The sequence below is a fragment of the Pristis pectinata genome, chromosome 4 (assembly GCF_009764475.1).
Source record: "Pristis pectinata isolate sPriPec2 chromosome 4, sPriPec2.1.pri, whole genome shotgun sequence".
In the NCBI taxonomy this organism is placed as follows: domain Eukaryota; kingdom Metazoa; phylum Chordata; class Chondrichthyes; order Rhinopristiformes; family Pristidae; genus Pristis; species Pristis pectinata.
This window is the reverse complement of record NC_067408.1, coordinates 13,555,829-13,577,987: the sequence shown is the minus strand read 5'-3', so window position 1 is coordinate 13,577,987 and position 22,159 is coordinate 13,555,829. Positions and strand designations below refer to the sequence as shown.

Here is a 22,159-nt window from a genome sequence, read left to right as displayed (position 1 = left end):
AGTTGCAAAGTCTGACCTTTATCTCTTACCTTCCCACTATCCAGAGATCCAGACAGTCCTTTCTGAAGAAGCAGTACTTCTTCCAGTGTAGCATACTGCATTCAGTGCTCACAATACGGTCCCCTCTACATAGAGGGGTCAAGTGCAGACTGGGTGACCACGCTGCAAAACACTTCTGTATCGTCCACAGAATAACCCTGAGTTTCCTGTTGCCTGTCACTTTAACCCTCCACCCTACTCCTGCCCTGACCTGCCACCAACAAAGCCCAACACAAGTTTGACGAACAACATCTCACCTTCTAACTAGGCACGCTAAAGCCCTCAGGACTTAACTTCTGAAAGACAACATTCCCTGTCAGCACTAGAGCAGATCAGTCTTGATGGAAAAGAGATGGCAGAAGAACTAAATGAGTATTTTGCATCAGTCTTCACTGTGGAGGACATCAGCAATATACCGGTTAGTCAGGGGTCTCATGGAATGGAACTGAGTTCCGTTAAGATTACTAGAGAGAAGGTACTAGGAAAACTAAATGGGCTAAAGACTGATAAGTCTCCCGGACTGGATGAGGTACATCCCTGGGTTCTGAAGGAGGTGGCTTTAGAGATAGCGGAGGCATTGGTGATAATTTTCCAGGAATCGATAAACTCTGGCATGGTTCCGGAGGACTGGAGGGTCACAAATGTAGTTCCGCTGTATAAGAAAGGTGGGAGGCAGCATAAAGGAAATTACAGACCTATTAGTCTGAAGTCAGTGGTGGGAAAGTTATTGGAATCGATCCTCAAGGATGGGGTTATGGAATACCTAGAGGCGCAAGGCAAGATAGGTCCTAACCAACATGGTTTTGTGAGGGGAAGATCCTGCCTGACCAACCTATTGGAGTTTTTTGAAGAAATCACAGGTAGGGTGGATAAGGGAGAGGCGATAGATGTTGTGTATTTAGACTTTCAAAAGGCCTTCGACAAGGTGCCACATAAGAGACTGATTAATAAGATGAGAGGTCATGGAATTGCAGGTAGGATAACAGAATGGGTGGAGCATTGGCTGGTTGGCAGGAAGCAAAGGGTGGGAATAAACGAATCTTGTTCTGGTTGGCTACTGGTTACTAGTGGTGTTCTGCAGGGGGTCTGTGTTGGGGCCGCTTCTTTTTACTTTGTACATTAACGATTTGGATGACGGAGTAAATGGTTTTGTGGCTAAGTTTGCGGATGACACCAAGATAGGTGGAGGAGTAGAGAGTATTGAGGAGGCAGGAAGGTTGCAGAGAGACCTAGATAGTTTAGGAGAATGGGCAAGGAAATGGCAGATGAGATTCAATGTTGAGAAATGTGCAGTTGTACACTTTGGAAACAGAAATAAACAGGCAGATTATTATCTAGAAGGAGAGAAAATTCAAAGTACAGAAGTACAAAGGGACTTGGGGGTACTCGTGCAGGATACCTTAAAGGTTAACCACCAGGTCGGATCGGTGGTAAAGAAAGCGAATGCTATGTTGGCATTCATTTTTAGAGGTATAGTGTATAAAAGTAAGGAAGTGTTGATGAGGGTCTACGAGGCACTAGTGAGGCCTCATTTGGAATACTGTGCACAGTTTTGGGCTCCATATCTTAGGAAAGATGTGCTGATGTCGGAGAGGGTTCAGAGGAGATTTACGAGGATGATTCCTGGAATGAAAGGGCCTATGTATGATGAGCGTTTGTCAGCTCTTGGACTGTACTCACTGGAGTACAGAAGAATGAGAGGCATTTAAAATGTTGAAAGGACTGGACGGAGTAGATGTGGTCAAGCTGTTTCCCTTGGTGGGTGAGTCCAGGACCAGAGGGCACAATCTTAGAATTAGAGGGTACAGGTTTAAAACAGAGATGAGGAGAAATTTCTTTAGCCAGAGGGTGGTGAATTTGTGGAATTCCTTGCCAGGTACAGCAGTGGAGGCCAGATCACTGGAGGCATTTAAGGAAGAGATAGATAGATATCTAAATAGTCGGGGTATCAAAGGATATGAGGATAAGGCCGAAAATTGGGGTTAGGTTTTTTTTGTTCCCCCCCCCCACCGCCCGCAATTTCTCATTTCTTTTTCCTTTTCCTTGCAGCAGACTCGATGGGCCAAATGGCCTACTTCTGCTCCCTTGTCTTGTGATCTTATGAAGGTTTTCAACCTGAAATCTTAATTCCATTTTTCTCTCTCCACTGATGCTGCCTGATCTGCTAAGTATTTGGAGTAATTCTCATTTACTTCCCACTGCCTTGGGAAAGCAGACAATATAATCAAGGACCCCTCCCACCCCGGTCATTTCATCTTCTCCCCTCTCCTGTCATGCAGGAGATACCAAAGCTTGAGAGCACGTGCCACCAGGCTCAAGGACAGCTTCTATCCTGCTATTATCAAACTTTTGAATGGACCTCTCATATGCTAAAAGATAAACTCTTGACCTCCCAATCTACCTCATCGTGACCCTTGTTCTTTATTTGTCTACCTGCACTGCACTTTCTCTGTAACCGTAACACTTTATTCCGTATTCTGCTTTCCTTTTCACTACTTTGATGTACTTATGTATGGAATGATCTGTCTGGATGGCATGCAAGAATTTTTCTTCACTGTATCTTGGTATATAAGACCGTAAGACATAAGAGCAGAATTATGCCATTCAGCCCATCGAGTCTGCTCCGCCATCTGAGCAGGGCTGATTTATTTTTCCCTCTCAATCCCATTCTCCTGCCTTCTCCCCGTAACCTTTGATGCCCTTACTTATCAAGAACCTATCAACCTCCGCTTTAAATATACCCAATGACTGGCCTCCACAGTCGTCTGTGGCAATGAATTCCACAGATTCACCACCATCTGGCTGTTCACACATCCATTCTATCCAGGCCTTTCAATATTAGGTATGTTTCAATGAAATCCCCCCTCATCCTTCTAAACTCGAGCAAGTACAGGCCCAGAGCCATCAAACGCTCCTCATAGGTTAACCCATTCATCCCCGGGATCATTCTCGTAAAACTCCACTGGGCCCTCTCCAACCCCAGCACTTCCTTCCTTTGATTTAGGGCTCAAAACTGCTCACAATACTCCAAATGCGGTCTGACTAACACCTTATAAAGGGTCAGCATCATATCCTTGATTTTATATTCTAGTCCTCTCCAAATGAATGCTAACATTGCATTTGCCTTCCTTACTACTGACTCAACCTGCAAGTTAACCTTTAGGGAATCCTGCACCAGGACTCCCAAGTCCCTTTGCACTTCTGATTTCTGAATTTTCTTCCCAATTAGAAAATAGTCTATGCCTTTATTCCTTCCAACAAAGTGCATGGCCATACACTTCCCTACGCTGTACTCCATCTGCCACTTCTTTGACCATTCTCCCAACCTGTCCAAGTCCTTCTGCAGACTCCCTGCTTCCTCAACACTACTTGTACCTCCATCTATCTTTGAATCATCCGAAAACTTGGCCACAAAGCCCTCAATTCCATCATCCAGATCATTAACATATAACATGAAAAGTAGTGGACCTGACACCAACCAGGTGAGAATAATAAACCAATTGCATTTCCAATTTATTTTGGATATCCAATGGCTGCAAAACGTTGTTTCTTCCCCTCTCTACTCCCAATTCATCTCCCATTCCAATCCCCATCAGGCGATCAGCTGTAATTAGCAAACCTTCAATACCCTATTGCAGATAGCCCGTCCCTTTGTCACCTCCATCTCTCCCCCTTCTTTGCAACTCAAAACATGCTTGATTTCTAATCTTTCCTAGTTCTGATTAAAAATCATCAGTCTGAAACATTAACTCTCTTTCTCTCACCTGACCTGCTCAACATTGCTGCTTTTATATGAGAAATTATCGGCCTATAAGACTTGGTACAAATCCCTTTGCTAAAAGCAATTAATAAAAATATACTGGATACCATCGTAAAAGAAAAAATACTAGAGAAATTAAAATAAGTTTTAAGAAAGTATTTTTAAAAAGGTTATTTAAATGAAAAATAGAAATCAAATCTAACAGAGAATTAATCATAGAACATAACAGCACAGTACAGGCCCTTTGGTCGACAATGTTGTGTCGACACTTCATCCTGCTCTAAGATCTATCTAACCCTTCCCTCCCACATAGCTCCCCACTTCTCTATCATTCATGCGTCTATCTAAGAGTCTCTTAAATGTCCTAAATCAATCAACCTCTTAAATCAATGGGCAACAAGAGAGAGAGAAGAGGCAGCTGTGTGCGTCTTGTACCTGATTGGTTTGAGTCCCATCATGATATCGCGGCGTTTTTCTTTCTCCTTCAGCTCCAACTCCGCAGACTTCAGTTTGTCAGGAACGAGCCGGAGCTTTGACTGCAGGTCATCAATGATGTCCTGCAACTCTGCCTCCGACGGAAAGATGCGCTGACACACTGGACAGCAGGGCTCGTTCTCCTCCGTCAGCTGGCTAATGAACTGACTGTACACAGCCGTTGCTCCAGAGAGCATGGCTACAAAAAAAGGGTGAAGAAGCAACCAAACAAATTCAGTTATTTCTGGCAGAGATAGGATAGCACAGCAATGGGAGATTTTATTCTCCACATCATTTTTCTTGGCAGGTGGTGGGTGCTGAAGGTGGTCAGAATAACAAGACTTTCTCAAATCTGAATGAACAAAATAAAAACTGCAGATGCTGGAAATCTGAAAAAGCAGAACCAAACCGATGAAGGGTCCCATACCAGAAATATTCACTGCTTCTCCTTCCACAGATGCTGCCTGACCTCTGAGTGTTTCCAGTGTTTTTTGTTTGCTTTTTCCCAGGTTACCACTTACTGCAGCAAAATTCAATGTGTCAAATCCAGCCTTTGCTGCAGCTCGTTGAGGCTCATTACTGACAGATTGGTATTCTCCCCACGATAGTTGACATTTCAAATCGGGACCCTTCACCTGGACTTCATCCAGTCCAGATGAAGGATTTCGACCAAAAACATCCACTGCCCATTTCTCTCCATAGATGCTGCCTGACCCACTGAGTTCCTCCAGCGTTTTGTGTGTTGTTCCAGATTTCCAGCATCTGCAGTCCCTTGTGTCTCTGGCAGCAATTATGTTACTGGAATGGCAATCCACATTTATAATTCAAATTTCTTTCTGTGGCAGCTGGTTAATTTAACCAATCAGTTGAATAAATCTGGAATGTGTATTGGTAACAGATTGTTAAGCTCCATCTGGGTCACCAACGGACATCAAGGAGGCAAATCTACCCTCTCCAGTCCAACCTCCAAAAGATCGCAAATCTACAGCAATGTCCTTTGAAATATCCTAGCTGTATCAATAAACACTTTGCTGCGGATTTTCAAACCAAGAATTGTTGTAATAGAAGACAGCTTCGAGCATCAAGAGCAATTAAGGCTGGGAAATAAATGCTGGACTTATCTTGAAAGAATAAATTGTTTGCGACTCATTTGTACCTGCATTTGGAATATCTCACTGTTTTAATGGGAGTTCTCATCACCCAATCCTTAGGTAATAACAACACAGAAACAGTACCTACTCCTTGTCCTCTAAACTTCATGTTTTTGTCTTTTGTACAAATGCTTCATCAATATCTCCAAAGACAGAAATTCAATGGTCAAAAGCAGTCTGATAGCAAAGAGGCAGGTGGAGAAAGGAGGAAGAACTAGTGTCAGTGTTATATAAAAAGAAATATTGAGTCAAGACTTAACTGAAAATGAGACTATGGAAGAGAAGGTTGTGGATAATGTGGACTTTCGGCAGAGGATGCTACACCTCAATGGGTATGAAGAAGTCTGCCTATATCTGTTGACAGATTGATATGTCAATGATAAACCAAATATGGACAATTCAGTAACCAGAACTAGAGGCACTGACAATGAGGCTTACACCAGGATAGCACTGAGATGGAAAACAGTGAAGGCCTTTTTTTCCCTGGGAACAAGAGAAAAGGTCAGGGAGCAGGTGAAATAAAGTAATGGTTGCAGAGATTATTGCGGCATGTGGGGAACTGGATTAAGCACTCTGAAGTAAAGTTGTAAATGACCGGGGAAGTTTTTTTAATATAAAACCAGGAAACAGGTGGAGAAGGAAACAGGGTGAAAGAAGGTCAGCAGTTTAGGTCTTGAGGGATTCACAGAGGTGATTGGAGCAGTCACCATCACCATGGGAGTAAGGAGACTAACAGACTATGTTAAGTGCTGGCCACCACAATGCTGGAGTCATTGACCACAGATCCCAAGGGATAAAAGAAAGGACATTTTAGTAAGAAATATAGGGTGGGTGTGAAAAGAAAGCTTTTAAAGGATTCAAGTGATGAGGCTGCAAAAGAATTGAAGGGACAAAGGCATTTGAAGAAGAGGTTGGAAGAGAAGTGGGATGGGATGGGATGGAAGAGGAGGCAAACCTCGCCCCTGCAGTGTTGGGTAAAGCAGATGGTGGAAAATGTAATCAAATGGATATGCTCCAACAAAAGTTTTCACCAGTGATAACTAAATAGCACTACAATCCTGACATTCCACCACAGACACCAAGATCTTGGATGTCACCAAAACCAGTTGCTTTCACAATGCAATGAACCCTACCTCTTTGCTTTGATGTCTTTTCAATATCATCCTGAAGTTTATACAGGTTGCTTTCAAAATCCTGCTCTCCACATGCATCAAAGAACTTTTCTTTGTAGGTGGTGAGCTGTTGTTCTTTTGTCCGCAGGTCAGTAGTTATGTGATTTTTGTTCTGGTCTGATGAAGCCAAGTTCTTACTGAAAGTTTCAGAGAAGATAATTTAATATAAACATCCAACAGGAATAAACCCAAGTGCTCAATATGTACCTGATGGACTAACCACTTTGATTTAATTGAAGATTCTAGCTTTAAATTAAGTTCTAAGACATCAAGATATGCAGATTACTCAATGAGCCAAAAGGATTTGGCCTGAAATACAGTGAAAGGTAAGTTTACATTTTATTCTCCCCACATTCCCATAACTCCTCCACCCCCCCTCAGATTCTACCACTCACTTCCACACTATGAGCAATTAACAGCGGCCAATTAGCCTACTAACCTGCACACCTTTGGCATGAGGAAGGAAAATGGAGCACCAGAGGAAACCTACAAACTCCACATATTCAGCACCAGAGGTCAGAATTGAACTCGGGTTGCTGGAGCTGAGAGGCAGCAGATCTAATACCTGTGACACTGTGCTGCCCAATACAAATTCCTTTCACAGCAACACACAAGATACTGAAGGAACTCATCTGGAATGGATGAAAGGTCACGACCCAGAACATCAACTGTAAATTGATAAATTGGTTTATTATTGTCATATGTACTGAGGTACAGTGAAAAACTTGTCTTGCATACTGTTCATACAGATCAATTCATTACACAGTTCATTGAGGTAGTACAAGGTAAAACAATGCACAATAAAGTGTTACAGTTACAGAGAAAGTGCAGTGCAGGTAGACAATCAGGTGCAAAGTCAAAAAGAGGTAGATTGTGAGGTCCATTTCCCTCCACAGATGCTTCCTGACCCGCTGAATTCCTCCAGCGGTCTCAAATATTGGACCTCATCAAGCCCCAGGAGCAGATTCCACAAACTCTCCGACTGGCAAGGTGGGCCGTCACCCCAAAACCACCAAGGGCAGTGCACCATAGGGTGACACGTGGTACCAACTGCTCAGGGCAAAAAATTACCTTACAGCCTAACTCTGCAGAGTCTGCAATTTCCACAAAATTGCAATTTTGGTTGACCCTTAACAATTTCTGATTTTCCTACTAGTTCATTAGATAGCTTAATGTCTAATAATAGACAGCATGCATTTAACGTGAAAGGGGCAAGTTCAAAGGAGATGTGCGGGCCAAGTTTTGTATACACAGAGAGTGGTGGGTGCCTGGAAAGCACTACCAGGGGTGGTGGTGGAGGCAAACGCGATAGAGGCATTTAAAGGGCTCTTAGACAGGCACATGAATGTTCAGAGAATGGAGAGATATGGACATTGTGTAGGCAGAAGGGATTAGTTTAGTTAGGTGTTTAATTACTAGGTCAATTAGTTCGGCACAACATCATGGGCCGAAGGGCCTGTTCCTGTGCTGCACTGTTCTATGTTCTTCATTTTTGTTATGTACTGATGAGCCAATTTGATCAACAGTTATCTATTAAGTGTGAAATGACAGGTCGTAATGCATGTGTTCCCCCACCACTGTCTTCTGTTATATGTGCAATGAATGAATTTAATGTAATCCAGCACAAGGACAGGAGGCAGTTGAGAATGTTTCTAAAATGTGGCTGGTGTAAAACTAACTTCTGTTCATTCATAATGCACAGAGTGGGAAGAAGTGTTGAGAGAAAATAACTAGAAATTCAGGAATTCCTTCAGATCTGAATAAAGGAAAGAGATGTGCAATCCTGCATACCTATGATCTAAATAGCAAGGGACAGACAAGGAGGATGGTGGAAGGTTGCTGAAATATGTGAAGGTCGCTGAAATATGTGAAGGTCAGCAAACATATTCATTTCAAGGTGGGAGGCATCAGGCTTAAACTGCAGAGTTAAGGTTACAATCAGATCCTATTAAATGGTGGCAGGGACTTGAGGAGTGAAGTGGTATTGGTTTATTTGTACAGTGAGAAACTTGTCTTGCATACCGATCGTACAGGTCAATTCATTACACAGTGCAGTTACATTGAGTTAGTACAGAGTGCATTGAGGTAGTACAGGTAAAAACAATAACAGCACAGAGTAAAGTGTCATAGCTACAGAGGAAGTGCAGTGCAGGTAAACAATAATGAGCAAGGTCATAACAAGGTAGATTGTGAGGTCAGAGTCCATCTCATCGTGTAAGGGAGCCGTTCAATAGTCTTATCACAGTGGGATAGAAGCTGTCCTTAAGCTTGGTGGTATGTGCCCTCAGCTTCCTGCATCTTATTACCTGATGGAAGAGGAGAGAATGACCTGGGTGGGTGGGGTCTTTGATTATGCTGGCTGCTTCACCAAGGCAGCGAGAGTTAAAGACAGAGTCCAAGGAGGGGAGGCTGGTTTCCGTGACGTGCTGGGCTGTGTCCACAGCTCTCTGCAGTTTCTTGCAGTCTGGGCAGAGCAATTGCCTTACCAAGCTGTGATGCATCCAGATAGGATGCTTTCTATGGTGCATCGATAAAAGTTAGTGAGTGTCAAAGGGGACAAACCGAATTCCTTTAGCCTCTTGAGGAAGTAGAGGTGCTGGTTAGCTTTCTAGGCTGTGGCATCTACATGCTTTGACCAGGACAGGCTATCAGTGATGTTCTCTTCTAGGAACTTGAAGCTCTCAACCCTCTCGACCTCAGCACCATTGATGTAGACAGGTGCATGTACAGCGCCCCCTTTCCTGATGTCAATGACCAGCTCTTTTGGTTTACTCCTGTGCTAATTTTGTGCAGTTATATCTACAATTAATAACAAAAACACATGGCCTGGAAAGAAAGATAGCACACCGAGAGGATTCAATGTCACTGAATCCACAATTTTGGAATCCCAATTGCCTCCTAGGTGTCAGGTAAGAAATATGACAGAGACAAAAGAGTCTGCAGATGCTGGAATCTGGAGCAACAGTTATGACTTTGCGGAATCGGGAATTCCTGATGCAGGAGTCCTGATGCGGGTTTCGATCCGAAACATTGACAATTCCTTTGCTCTTACAGATGCTGCTCGACCTGCTGAGTTCTTCGAGCAGATTGTTTGTTGCTCAAGAAATATGACAGAATAGGTAGAGATAAGAGAATGACCCATCTCCAATCATGACTCACTTACATTTGGAAAGGAAAATTGATGGAGTTGGATGTTAGATCAAAGAAAGGACCTAAAGAATAATAATTTCAGGACTGCTCTCCAGGTGATGTTTAAGATCCATTAGAGGAAGAACAATAATGTGCAGCTTGAGAGCAGTGTGAGCAGTTTTGGGCCCCATATCTAAGGAGGATGTGCTGGTGTTGGAGAGGGTCCAGAGGAGGCTTACAAGAATGAGCCTGAGGATGAAAGGGTTAACATATGAGGAGCGTTTGATGGCTCTGGGCCTGTACTCATTGGAGTTTAGAAGGATGAGGGGGAATCTCACTGAAACCAACCGAATATTGAAAGGCCTGGATAGAGAGGACATGGAGAGGATGTTTTCAGTAGTGGGAGAGTCTAGGACCAGAGGGCACAGCCTCAAAATAGAAAGACATCCCTTTAGAACAGAGATGAGGAGGAATTTCTTCAGCCAGAGGGTGGTGAATCTTTGGAATTTATTGCCACAGATGGCTGTGGAGGCCAAGTCACTGGGTATATTTAAAGCAGAGGTTGCTAGGTTCTTGATTAGTAAGGGCATCAAAGGTTACGGAGAGAAGGCAGGAGAATGGGGTTGAGAGGGAAATAAATCAGCTATGATGGAATGGCAGAGCAGACTCGATGAGCTTAATGGCCTAATTCTGCTCCTACGTCTTATGGTCTTGAACGGTGGAACAGAAAGCAGAGTCTTGGATTTCTAGGACATTTGGAGTAGCAGTAAACTCTAGGGAGAGAATACAGCCTGAATTAAATACAAGGTAACATTGCTCTTGCACAGGAGATAACTAGAGCACCCAGGGTGGGGCATGCAGAAATTTTGTATCTCTACAGCAGGTTATGGCAGGTTTGTATCTCTTCAGGTTATGGCAGGGTTCCATCCCTGCAGTAGATGGCAAATGCATTCCACCTGTCTCCTAAGTGCTCGCTCGTATGTATGGGCTGTAGATAAGTCGGGCATTGGTAACCTGGGGGAACCTATATGTGTACAAGAGGATGAGATTAAGAACAGATGGAAGGTAAAACACCAACTAAACCGATGGGCATTAGCATGTGGTGTGTGAATCTGCGCCACAGAAGATGAGAAAGGTAAAGACCGTGAAGGGAAGTATTTGGTAACTGAGGAATGTGTCAGAGTTGTAAATAAGCAAAGCATTAAAAACTAAATTGTGAAATTGAGATCTTAATTAGAAGACATAATGCACATTTGATAGTGGCCAAGTTTCTCTCTGAATGTTGCTGTGAACAAAAAATCCCCAGCTGCAAAATCATTTGAAGATAAAAGCTTAGTAAAGATAGGGTTATAACCATGCAAAACAAAACTAATTTAGTGATAATTGATAGATGAAGTCAGTAAGGCAAAGTCAAAAATAGTGGGAGAACATTACTGGCTACCAAATACCGGAGTTTGTATATTCTCCCCGTGTCTGCGTGGGTTTCCTCCGAGTGCTCCAGTTTCCTCCTACGTTCCAAAGACGTACAGGTTAGGAAGTTGTGGGCATGCTATGTAGGCACCGGAAGCATGGCGACACTTGCGGGCTGCCCCCAGAACACTCCACGCGAAAGATGCATTTCACTGTGTGTTTCGATGTACATGTGACTAATAATGATATCTTATCTTACCATTATATCACCTTCAGGTGCATTTTGAATCTTTGTCTCAAACTTAAATCATAAATATGTTCTCTAATGATAAGAGCTAATTAAGGCAGAATTACCTTCATATGAACACATCGAACCATTTGAAGCAATAATGCAGAGAACACAAACTGCCAGAAGGTGGAGCCACTGGTCATCACTTTGTTGGTTGCTCAATGTTGCCACTAGCTGGCCTCCTTTGTTTTTGCACACAAAATGGAATAAAGATACGAGGCTAGTCTTAAGCAGTCCATAACATGTACAGAAGCTGTGTGAAGCTGGCACTTATGGTTATGCAGCCCAGACCCTACCTGTTTAAGTCTTAGACACATCAGCTCGAATTCTGAAGAGAACTTGTGCAAACACCAAAAACTCTGGTTCAGCAGTACGTGTTAGCAGTGTATGCACAGATCTCAACTAAATTGCCGAATAGTTCACTATACAGGCCCTCCCCAGCTTATGAACGCCCGATTTAGGTACAGCCCACACATACGCAGAAGGGTTTAGAAGACTGGCAGGATGGATTTACTGGCTGCTGCAAGGCTTCCCTGTAGCTGTGACACTTTACTCTGTATTCAGTTATTGTTTTTACCCTGTACTACCTCAATGCACTATGTAATGAATTGATCTGTACAATCGGTATGCAAGACAAGTTTTTCACTGCACCTCAGCACAAGTGACAATAATAAACCAATACCAATACCAATCTTCTGCTGCATGGGACCTTGGCTCACGGCTGCATTTCCGACTTGCAAACTGTCCACGTCACAAACAGTTTTCAGGAACGGCATCCTGTCGCAACCTGGGGAAGACCTCTCTGTAAACCGGATCAATTTTAACTTAAGTACTTCAGTCACTGTCAGGAATGTTAACTAAGCTGCTCATTCCTTTGACTGACCAGGACTGATCACAGGATTGCAGGCACAGTAAGTGTAGTGGTTAGCGTAACGCTTTGCAGTGCCAGCGACCTGGGTTCAATTCTGGCCACAGTCTGTAAGGAGTTTGTACGTTCTCCCTGTGTCTGCGTGGGTTTCCTCAGGGTGCTCCGGTTTTCTCCCACATTCCAAAGACGTACGGGTTAGGAAGTTGTGGGCATGTTACGTTGGCGCCAGAAGCGTGGTGACAATTGCGGGTTGCCCCCAGAACAATCTATGCAAAAGATGCATTTCACTGTGTATTTCGATGTACATGTGACTAATAAAGATATCTTATCTTACCTCTGACCCTCAATCTGAAATACCACCTGCAATTATCAGAGATCCCCAGCTGAAATACTTAGCACTGTTGATAAACTCCTCTCTGGCCATCGCTTCTGATAGGTCGTGTAGAAGGCAAACCTGACCATAAGTCATAAATATGATTTATTCTCGCTATCCTTTAGATAATTAAACATGATTCTGCTTGTCAGCAAAAAGGCAGGTTATTCATCCATGAAGTTACACAATTCTGACTGAATGGGCAATGCACTAAGCAAAACCCTATGATGAGTCCTGTTCAGACCAATACCCAACTGTTCACTAAGGGTCTGAGCAAACTAACACCAAACTTTCAGATAAAGAAATCAGAACAAGCAACTGCACAGGAGAAGTAATAATAAAAGCTCTTGCTCTCCCCACACGACTAGATAAAAAAGAAACAGAAAAAAAGTAACAGAAGTCCATTTGGTTGTTCAAGCCTACTCCACCATTCAATATGATCGTGGATGATTCTCCATCTCTTTCCCATATTCCATTGCTCTCCCCATTCCCACTGATGCCTTCACTGTCTGGAAATCCATCTACCTCCTCCTCCAATATATTCAGTATCTTAGCCCCCAATGCCTTCTGTGATAGAGAATTCCACAGGCTCACTGCTCTCTGAATGAAGGAATTTCTCATCTCATTCCTCAATGTCCCACCCCATGTCCTGAAACCGAAACCCCTGGTTCTAGACCCCCTGGCTAGAAAAACATCCATCCTGTCGAGCCTGTCAGGATTCAGTACGTTTTAATGAGATCTGCTCTCATTCCTCTAAACTCTAGTAAACTTGGACATTGTTGACCCAAATGGTACTCAAATTTTCCAGTACCTGCAGTGTTTAGATTTTCATTTCTAGTTGTCCCAATCTCTCCTCACACAATAGTCCCACCTTTGCATAAATCAGTCTGATGAACCTTCACTGCACTCCCTCTATGGCAAGGATATTCTTTCTTAGTTAAGGAGATGAAAACTGCATACAACACTCCAGAAGTGGTCTCACCAAGAGCCTGTAAAACTGTAGTAAGACATCCTTGCTGCTATACTCAAAATTTCTTGCCAAGAAGACTGACGTACTATTTAGCTTCTTAATGTTACACCTGTATGTTTGTATTTAGTCCCTCTGTACCTCAATATTTCCCAATTTCTCACCATGTAAATAACGTTCTGCCTTTTGTTTTTCCTATTAAACTCCACATTATACTGCAGCTATGTATATACCCACTCGTTCAATTTATCTAAATCCCACAGAAGCCTCTTTACATTTAGTTTTCAATCCATGCCAATATTTACCTCCAATCCCAAGCTCTACTTCAACATTCTGACCTCTTACATGGCAAATTCACCACATACACTCGTTCTCCAAAATTTATTCTACCAGTTACATCCCCAAAAAAACTTCAGTAGGTTTTTCAGAAATAATATCTCTTTCATAAATCCACATTGACTTTGTTGAATCCCACTGATATTTGCCAAGGATTCCATTATCACCTCCTTTATAGTTAATGCCAGCATTTTCCCTACTACTGATACAAGGATACATGGGACTGTAGTTCCCATGATTTATAAATTTATTATGCAAAGACAAAGAAAGGATATGGAATTTCCAGTGGAATTTTCCCAATCTCTAAGTTCAGCAGAATCCCAGAAGAAAAAGAGCAATCTTGATTTCTCCAAGAAATTCACAGAAAGGGATTGAAACAATAAAAGAAACATGCATTCATAACAGCAGCTTTCAGAGTATCCAAAAGTTTTTTTTAGAAAACAATGCACTTTCAAAGTGCAGTCACTGTTTTCATTGAAGCTCCTTCAAAATAAAAAAAAAGCAATGCATAGAAGTCAGATATTCTCGGCACCTTGCCTAATCTTGGCCACCTCATGAATTGCAAGCTGGCTAAAATTACACTCAACTGAGCGAGAGGCCAGGGTTACTGGCATCAACCTCAATCAAGATGGCAACATGACTCGTTGTGTCTGGGCTCCAGTCCCTGGCTGTGTCCCCTAAAAATCCAATCCCTTGGCATTCCCCAGGATGAATGGCCTCTTTCCTGGGATTCTTAGTCTGAAGGAAAAATGACCATTTGGAAGAAATGATTGAAGTGGCGAGAAGCAAGAAACTGATAGTAAGTGTACTCTGGGAGCCCAAGAGACTTAAGGACTTCTGGTGTAGTTTGGTTCTGAGCTCTGACATTGGGATGCTGAGTTCTAGAACACAGAACACACTACAGCAAGGTACAGGCTCTCCTGCCCACAATGTTATGCCGACATTTTATCCTGCTCTAAGATCTATCTAACCCTTCCCTCCCACATAGCCCCCCATTTCTCTACCATTCATGTGTCTATCTAAGAGTATCTTAAATGTCCCTAATGTATCTGCCCCCACAACCTCTGCCGGCAGTGCATTCCACACACCCACCACTCTCTATGTAAAAACCCTACCCCTGACATCCCCCTTATACCTCCAATCACCTTAAGATTATGTCCCTTGTGTTAGCCATTGTCGCCCTGGGAAAAAGTATCTGACTGTCTACTCGATCTATGCCTCTTATCACCTTGTACACCTCTATCAAGTCACCTCTCATCCTCCTTCTCTCCAAAGAGAAAAGCCCAACCTCAAAAACCTATCCTCATAAGACATGCTCTCCAATCCAGGCAACATCCTGGTAAATCTCCTCTGCATCCTCTCTAAAGCTTCCACATCCTTTCTATAATGAGGCGACCAGAACTGAACACAATACTCCCAAGTGTGGTCTGACCAGAGTTCTATAGAGCTGCAACATCACCTTGCGGCTCTTGAACAATACCCTGACTAATGAAGGCCAACACTCCATACGCCTTCTTAACAACCCTATCGACCTACACGGGAACCTTGAGGAATCTATGGACCTGGACCCCAAGATCCCTCTGTTCCTCCATACTGCTAAGAGTCCTGCCATTAACCTTGTATTCTGCCTTCGAATTCGATCTCCTGAAGTGTATCACTTCACACTTATCCGGGTAGAACTCCATCTGCCACTTCTCAGCCCAGGTCTGCATTCTATCAATATCCTGTTGTAATCTACAGCAACTTTCTACGCTATCCACTACACCACCAACCTTTGTATCATCAGCAAACTTACTAACCCACCCTTCCACATCCTCATCCAAGTCATTTATAAAAATCACAAAGAGCAGGCATCCCAGAACAGATCCCTGTGGAACACCACTGGTCACTGACCTCCAGGCAGAATATGCTCCATCTACCACCACCCTCTGTCTTCTATGGGCGAGCCAATTCTGAATCTACACAGCCAAGTTTCCCTGGACCCCATGCCTCCTGACTTTCTGAATAAGCCTTCCATGAGGAACCTTATCAAACGCCTTACTAAAATTCATGTACATCACATCCACTGCTCTACTTTCATCAATGTGCTTTGTCACATCCTCAAAGAATTCAATCAGGCTCGTGAGGCATGACCTGCCCCTCACAAAGCCATGCTGACTGTCCCTAATCAGCCTTTGCTTCTCTAAATGCCCATAAATCCTGTCTCTAAGAATCTTCTCCAATAATTTATCCACCACTGAAGTAAGACTCACTGGTCTGTAATTCCCAGGGTTGTCCCTACTCCCTTTCTTAAACAAAGGAAAAACATTTGCCACCCTCCAACCATCTAGCACTACTCCTGTGGCCAGTGAGGATGCAAAGATCATCGCCAAAGGCACAGCAATTTCTTCCCTCGCTTCCCGTATAACCTTGGAAATATCCCATCCGGCCCCAGTGACTTATCTATCCTAACGTTTTTTCAAAAGTTCCAGCACCCCCTCTTTCCTCATGTCGACATGCCCTAGCATATCAACCTGTCATACGCCATCCTCGTCAAAGTCTCTCTCTCTGGTGAATACTGAAGCAAAATATTCATTAAGGACCTCCCCTACCTCTTCCGACTCCAGGCACAGGTTTCCTCTTTTATCCCTGATCGGTCCTACCCTCACTCTAGTCATCCTCATTCTTCACATATGTGTAGAACTCCTTGGGGTTTTCCTTGATCCTAATCGCCAAGGACTTCTCACGCCCCCTTCTAGCTCTTCAAAGTCCATTCTTAAGCTCCCTCCTGGCTACCTTGTAACCCTCCAGAGCCCTGTCTGATACTTGCTTTCTAAACCTCAGGTAAGCTTCATTCTTCCTCTTGACAAGACATTCTATATCTCGTGTCAACCACGGTTCCTTCACCCTACCATCCTTACCCTGCCTCAATGGGACAAACCTATCCAGAACACCATGTATTCCTTAAACAACCTTCACATTTCCACTGTGCATTTCCCCAAGAACATCTGTTCCCAATTTACGCTCCCAAGTTCCTGCCTAATAGCATCATAATTCCCTCTCCCCCAATTAAATGCTTTCCCATATGGTCTGCTCTTATCCCTCTCCAAGGCTATGGGTAAAGGTCAAAGAGTTATGGTCACTATCTCCAAAATGCTCTCCCACCAAGAGATCTGAAACCTGATCAGGCTCATTGCCTAGTACCAGGTCCAGAATGGCCTCTCCTCTAGTCAGCCTGTCCACATACTGTGTCAGGAATCCTTCCTGTACACACCTAACAAACTCCATCCCATCTGTCCCCTTTACACTAAGGAGGTGCCAATCAATATTAGGGAAGTTGAAATCACGCATGATGACAACCCTGTTTTTTTGCACCTCTCCAAAATCTGCCTCCCGATCTGCTCCTCAGCGTCCCTCCTGCTACTGGGGGTGGGGGGGGTGGGTCTGTGGAATACTCGCAATAGACTGATTGCTCCCTTTCTGTTTCTGACTTCCACCCACACTGACTCAGTGGATGATTCCTCCAGGACGTCCTCCCTTTCTACCGCTGTGACACTGTCCTTGATCAGCAAAGCCACTCCCAACCTCTTTTACCTCTGTCCCTGTCCCTTTTGAAATACCTAAACCCCGGAATATCCAGCAGCCATTCCTACCCTTGCAAAAGCCAAGTCTCTGTAATGGCCACCACGTCATAGTTCCACGTAGTTACCCACGCTCCAAGTTCATCAGCCTTGTTCCTGATACTTCTCACATTAAAGTAGACACACTTTAGCCCATCCAACTTTCTATGAAGGATAGGCAGTTGAAAGGGCAAATGAAGTTCTATGAAGAGTTCCAGGATCTGCTTTATTGCTGCCCTGTTGCCTCTTCTTCCAGACATGATTTATGTTCTGCAGCCAAATAAGAATTAACTGCTGTTGAAAACATGCCAACAAGCATGGAGGTTTTAAATAGTAAAGGGTGCCCCAGATCCAAAAATAGGAATAAATATGAAAAAAATCGAAAATCACCAATGAATAACAACTTGCAAATGGCACCTCTAACATAACTAGTGTTCTAAGGGACGAAATTTGACATGATGCTGTTATTCAAACAAGATGCTGGAGGAACTTAAGCGGGTCAGGCAGATCTGTGGAGGGAAATGAACAGCCAAAGTTTCAGGTCGAGACCCTTCATCTGGACCAGTTCAGATGAAGGGTCTCGACCTGAAACATCAACTGTCCATTTCCCTCCACAGATGCTGCCTGACCTTTTGTGTTCTTCCAGAATCTTGTTTGTTGCTCTACATTCCAGCATCTGCAGTCTCTTGCGTCTCAAGGTTCTATCATTCATGCATTTACGTGCTGGTCTTCTCTTTTCTTTCCTTCGTGCGGCAATCTTCAAATTCCACGAAAACCAATCCGTCCATGTCGTAAGCACGCAGGATGAGTTGTGTAAAGGAATAAGCCGGAAAGCATAACATTGACTGTAGTTGCCAACCGCAAATGACTTACCTTGTTACTACAGCGTAATGAGCAATAAGAAAGCAGAAAAAACTACACTATTGGGTTGACAGTCATCAATGTTTCCACCAAGTTGTCCGATTCCGGTAACATCTTCAAGGTAAAGCACAAAAACTAGCAATCTTCTCTCAATCTTTGCAAGCAGTACGTTTGCAAACTTAGCTGCCATTTTGTGGTTGGCACCCCTAAGAAGTATAGCACTCCTTTCCATTTCTCACCTGATAAGACTTAGATGGTTCCCAAGAGCTTTTGTAGAAGGGCTTTTAAGGGGGGGGGAAAAGAGGAATCAACCCTATTACCACAAAACATGCGATTAAAAGTGGCTAGAAAAGTCCCCTGGCTATCGAAACATAAGTGTCAATTCGTAATTTCACACAGGCTGCTTTCTTATAGGCAAAGAATTTGGAATTACTCACTGAACTTTTCCTGCGGGTGCACATCAAAAAAAAAAGTGTAGGCAAGATGGTTAAAGCTGCAACACTCCTCAAATCTTTAAACACCATCGTGTCATGTAATAAAGCAAAGCTTAAAACTAGACCCCCAACACAAGGTTTGGCTCTCTACTATTAAGTATTCATATTATTCCAGTAGTGTGCCCTTCACCTCTTTTCTCTCAACACTGCGTCCGAGAAAAAAATCCAAAGCTACAAACATTATTTCTTACACCTGCTCCACCAAGCACAGGCTGGCGTAAACATCTCGGATCAATTATTTTGGCCATTATACTTAGGTGATGAGTTGACGGAGGCCTAAAAATAAAGAACCGAACCACTGCAAATTTGCTGCCCCAGTTGAGAGATTACATCAGTTTGTGGAGGGATGGGTTAGTAAGTTTGCAGATGACACGAAGGCTGGAGAGGTTGTGGATAGTGTAGAAGGTTGTCATAGGTTACAACAGGATAGAGACAGGATGCAGAGATGGACGGAGAAGTGGCAGATGGATTCAATCTGGAAAAGTGTGAAGTGATACAATCTGGAAGAACTAACTTGAAGGCGGAGTACAAGGTTAATGGCAGGATTCTGAGCAGTGTGCAGAAACAGAAGGATCTTGGGGACCAAGTCCATAGATCCCTCAAAGTCGCCGTGCAAGTTGATAGGGTGGTTAAGAAGGCGTATGGTGTGCTGGCCTTCATTGGTCGGGGGATTGAGTTCAAGACCCGTGAGGTAATGTCGCAGCTCTATAAAACTCTGGTTAGATCACACTTGGGAGTACTGTGCTCAGCTCTGGTCACCTCATTATAGGAAGGATGTGGAAGCTTCAGAGAGGGTACAGAGAAGATCTACCAGGACGCTGCCTGGATTAGAGAACATGTCTTATGAGGAAAGGTTGAGCGAGTTAGGGCTTTTCACTTTGAAGCAATGCAGGATGAGAGGCGACTTGATAGAGGTGTATAAGATTGTGAGGAGCATAGATAGAGTGGACAGCCAGCACATTTTCCCCAGGGCTGCAATAGCCAATACCAGAGAACATCAGTTTAAGGTCAGAGGAGGAATGTTCAGGGGAGATACATAGGTTATTTACACAGAGTGGTGGGTGCCTGGAACGTGGTTGTGGAGGCTGATACAATAGGGACACTTAAAAGGCTCTTAGATCGGCATATGGAAGTAAGAAAAATGGAGGGCTATGGGCTGTGCAGGAGGGAAGGGTTAGATTGATCATAGAGGAGGTGTTCATATAGTTCGACACAACATCGTGAGATGAAGGGTCTGTACTGTGCTGTACTGTTCTGTGTTCTATGTTCTAGGAGTTTGGGGATGACCCAGGTGAATGCGTAAATTGTATAAACGTACAAAGTAAAGAATGTTGATGAGTGTCAAGGTTGAAAGGCTTCAAAGGGGAGCTGAACCACTTTAGGCAATCATTTCGTAGAAAATACTTGATTCATAAGTCGTTGGTGAGGCCACACCTGGAGTACTGTATACAGCTTTTGTCACACTGTTATAGGAAAGACATAGTTAAAGTGGAAAAAGTGCAGAAATGATTTACGAGGATGTTGCCAGGACTAGAGAGCCTGAGTTATATGGAGAGGTTGGCCAGGCTTGGTCTTTATTCCTTGAAATGTAGAAGAATGAGGGGCGACCTTATAGAAATGTTTAAATGAAGGGCATAGATAAGGTGGATGGTAACAGTCTTTTCCCCAGGGTAGGGGAGTCCAAAACTAGGGGGCATAGATTTAGGGTGAGAGGGGCAAGATTTAAAAGGGACCTGAGGGGCAACTTTTCCCACGCTGAGGATGGTGAGTATATGGAACGAGCTGCCAGAGGAAATGGTTGAGGCAAGTATAATAGTATCATTTAAGAAGCACTTGGATAGGTACATGGAGGGGCGGGGCTTAGAGGGATATGGGCCGAATGCAGGAAATTGAAACTAGCTGGGTGGGCACCTCGTCAGCATGGGCTCGATGGGCGGAAGGGCCTGTATCTGTGCTGTATCGTTCTATGACTCTATTTGTTCTTCTGGTCTGATTTTGATGCTCTAAAGGGAACAGAGCTATTTTCTAAGATACTTTTCCCTGTACCAACATTCTGACAGATGCAGCCAAAACAGAAATTCTGATGTCTAATTTACTCTGCTCCATCACAGATATACTCCAAATAAACAACGGCACTGAAATCACGTACTTGAACACCAGCTCAGTACTGAAAGTGGGTCTTAAAGTGACGATTTGCATACATATGTGGGAGTCTTTAACAATACAGCCAGTGACAACTACTGCTCAAAACCGTCTCTGGCTCTGGAAAAATTGAATGTTACAGGTGTGAAGACTGTTCAACTGAAAATAAATTGAGATTAAAAAATATTTAAAAAAAAATGTTCCTTGTATTGCTCTCCCTTAAATGCAATAGACTTCACAATCTTTTGTCTGTACATTATTTAAATAAACTCGATCCCTCACCCACCACACAGAAGAGAAAAAGCTGGAAAAATGAATGAAAATTCACTTCAGTACTACTGAGCCAGGCATCCTTCTCACTAATGCTGCCTTTCCTTGGTTACAGATTACGCTCATCATAAAGTGATATCATAGGGCTCCTATCCATTGACCTTCCTCATTACAACACCAATGGCATGTTCTGCAGCTGAATTCTCTCTCTCAGCATGAACATGGGACGTCATGTTACAGTTGTACAAAACATTGGAGTATTGTGTGCAGTTCTGGTTACCACATTATAAGGAGGACATGATTAAGCTAGAGAGAGTGCAGAAAAGATTCACAAGGCTGTTGTTTACATTGGAGGGCTTGAGTTATCCGGAGAGATTGGATAGGCTGGGTCTGTTTTTCTTGTAGCGGTGTCTGAGAAGTAACAAGTACATAAAATGATGACAGGAATAGATAGGGTAGATAGCCGGTATCTTTTTTTTTATATATACAGGTAGAGTGTTTAAAACTAGAGAGCGCTGGTTCAAGGAGAGACGGAGGAGGTTTAAAGGGGATCTCAGGCGTACATTTTTCATACAAACAGTAGCTGGTTTCTGGAATGAGCTGTCAGAGGAGGTGGTGGAAGCAGGAATAATAACAACATTTAAGAGGCATCTGGACAGGTACTTGAATGAGTAGGGTATAGAGGGATATGGAATTAATGCAGGCAAGTGAGCTTAGTATAGATAGGCATGATGGTCAGCATTGACACAATGGACTGAAGGACCTATTTCTAAGCTATGCAACTCCACGATAAACAATGTATTGTGCCCTGCATTGACAAAGATA

The 22,159-nt window shown here is 43.4% G+C and overlaps 1 protein-coding gene across 1 annotated transcript in view; it reads right to left on the bottom strand.

The window, feature by feature from the left end:
* The window catches only part of rad50 (RAD50 homolog, double strand break repair protein), a 134,462-nt gene that overhangs the window by 47,512 nt on the left and 64,791 nt on the right, over nt 1-22,159 (bottom strand). Inside the window, 2 exon segments of the mRNA XM_052014835.1 lie at nt 4,235-4,472; nt 6,558-6,733. Coding sequence (XP_051870795.1) covers nt 4,235-4,472; nt 6,558-6,733 — 414 coding nt within the window.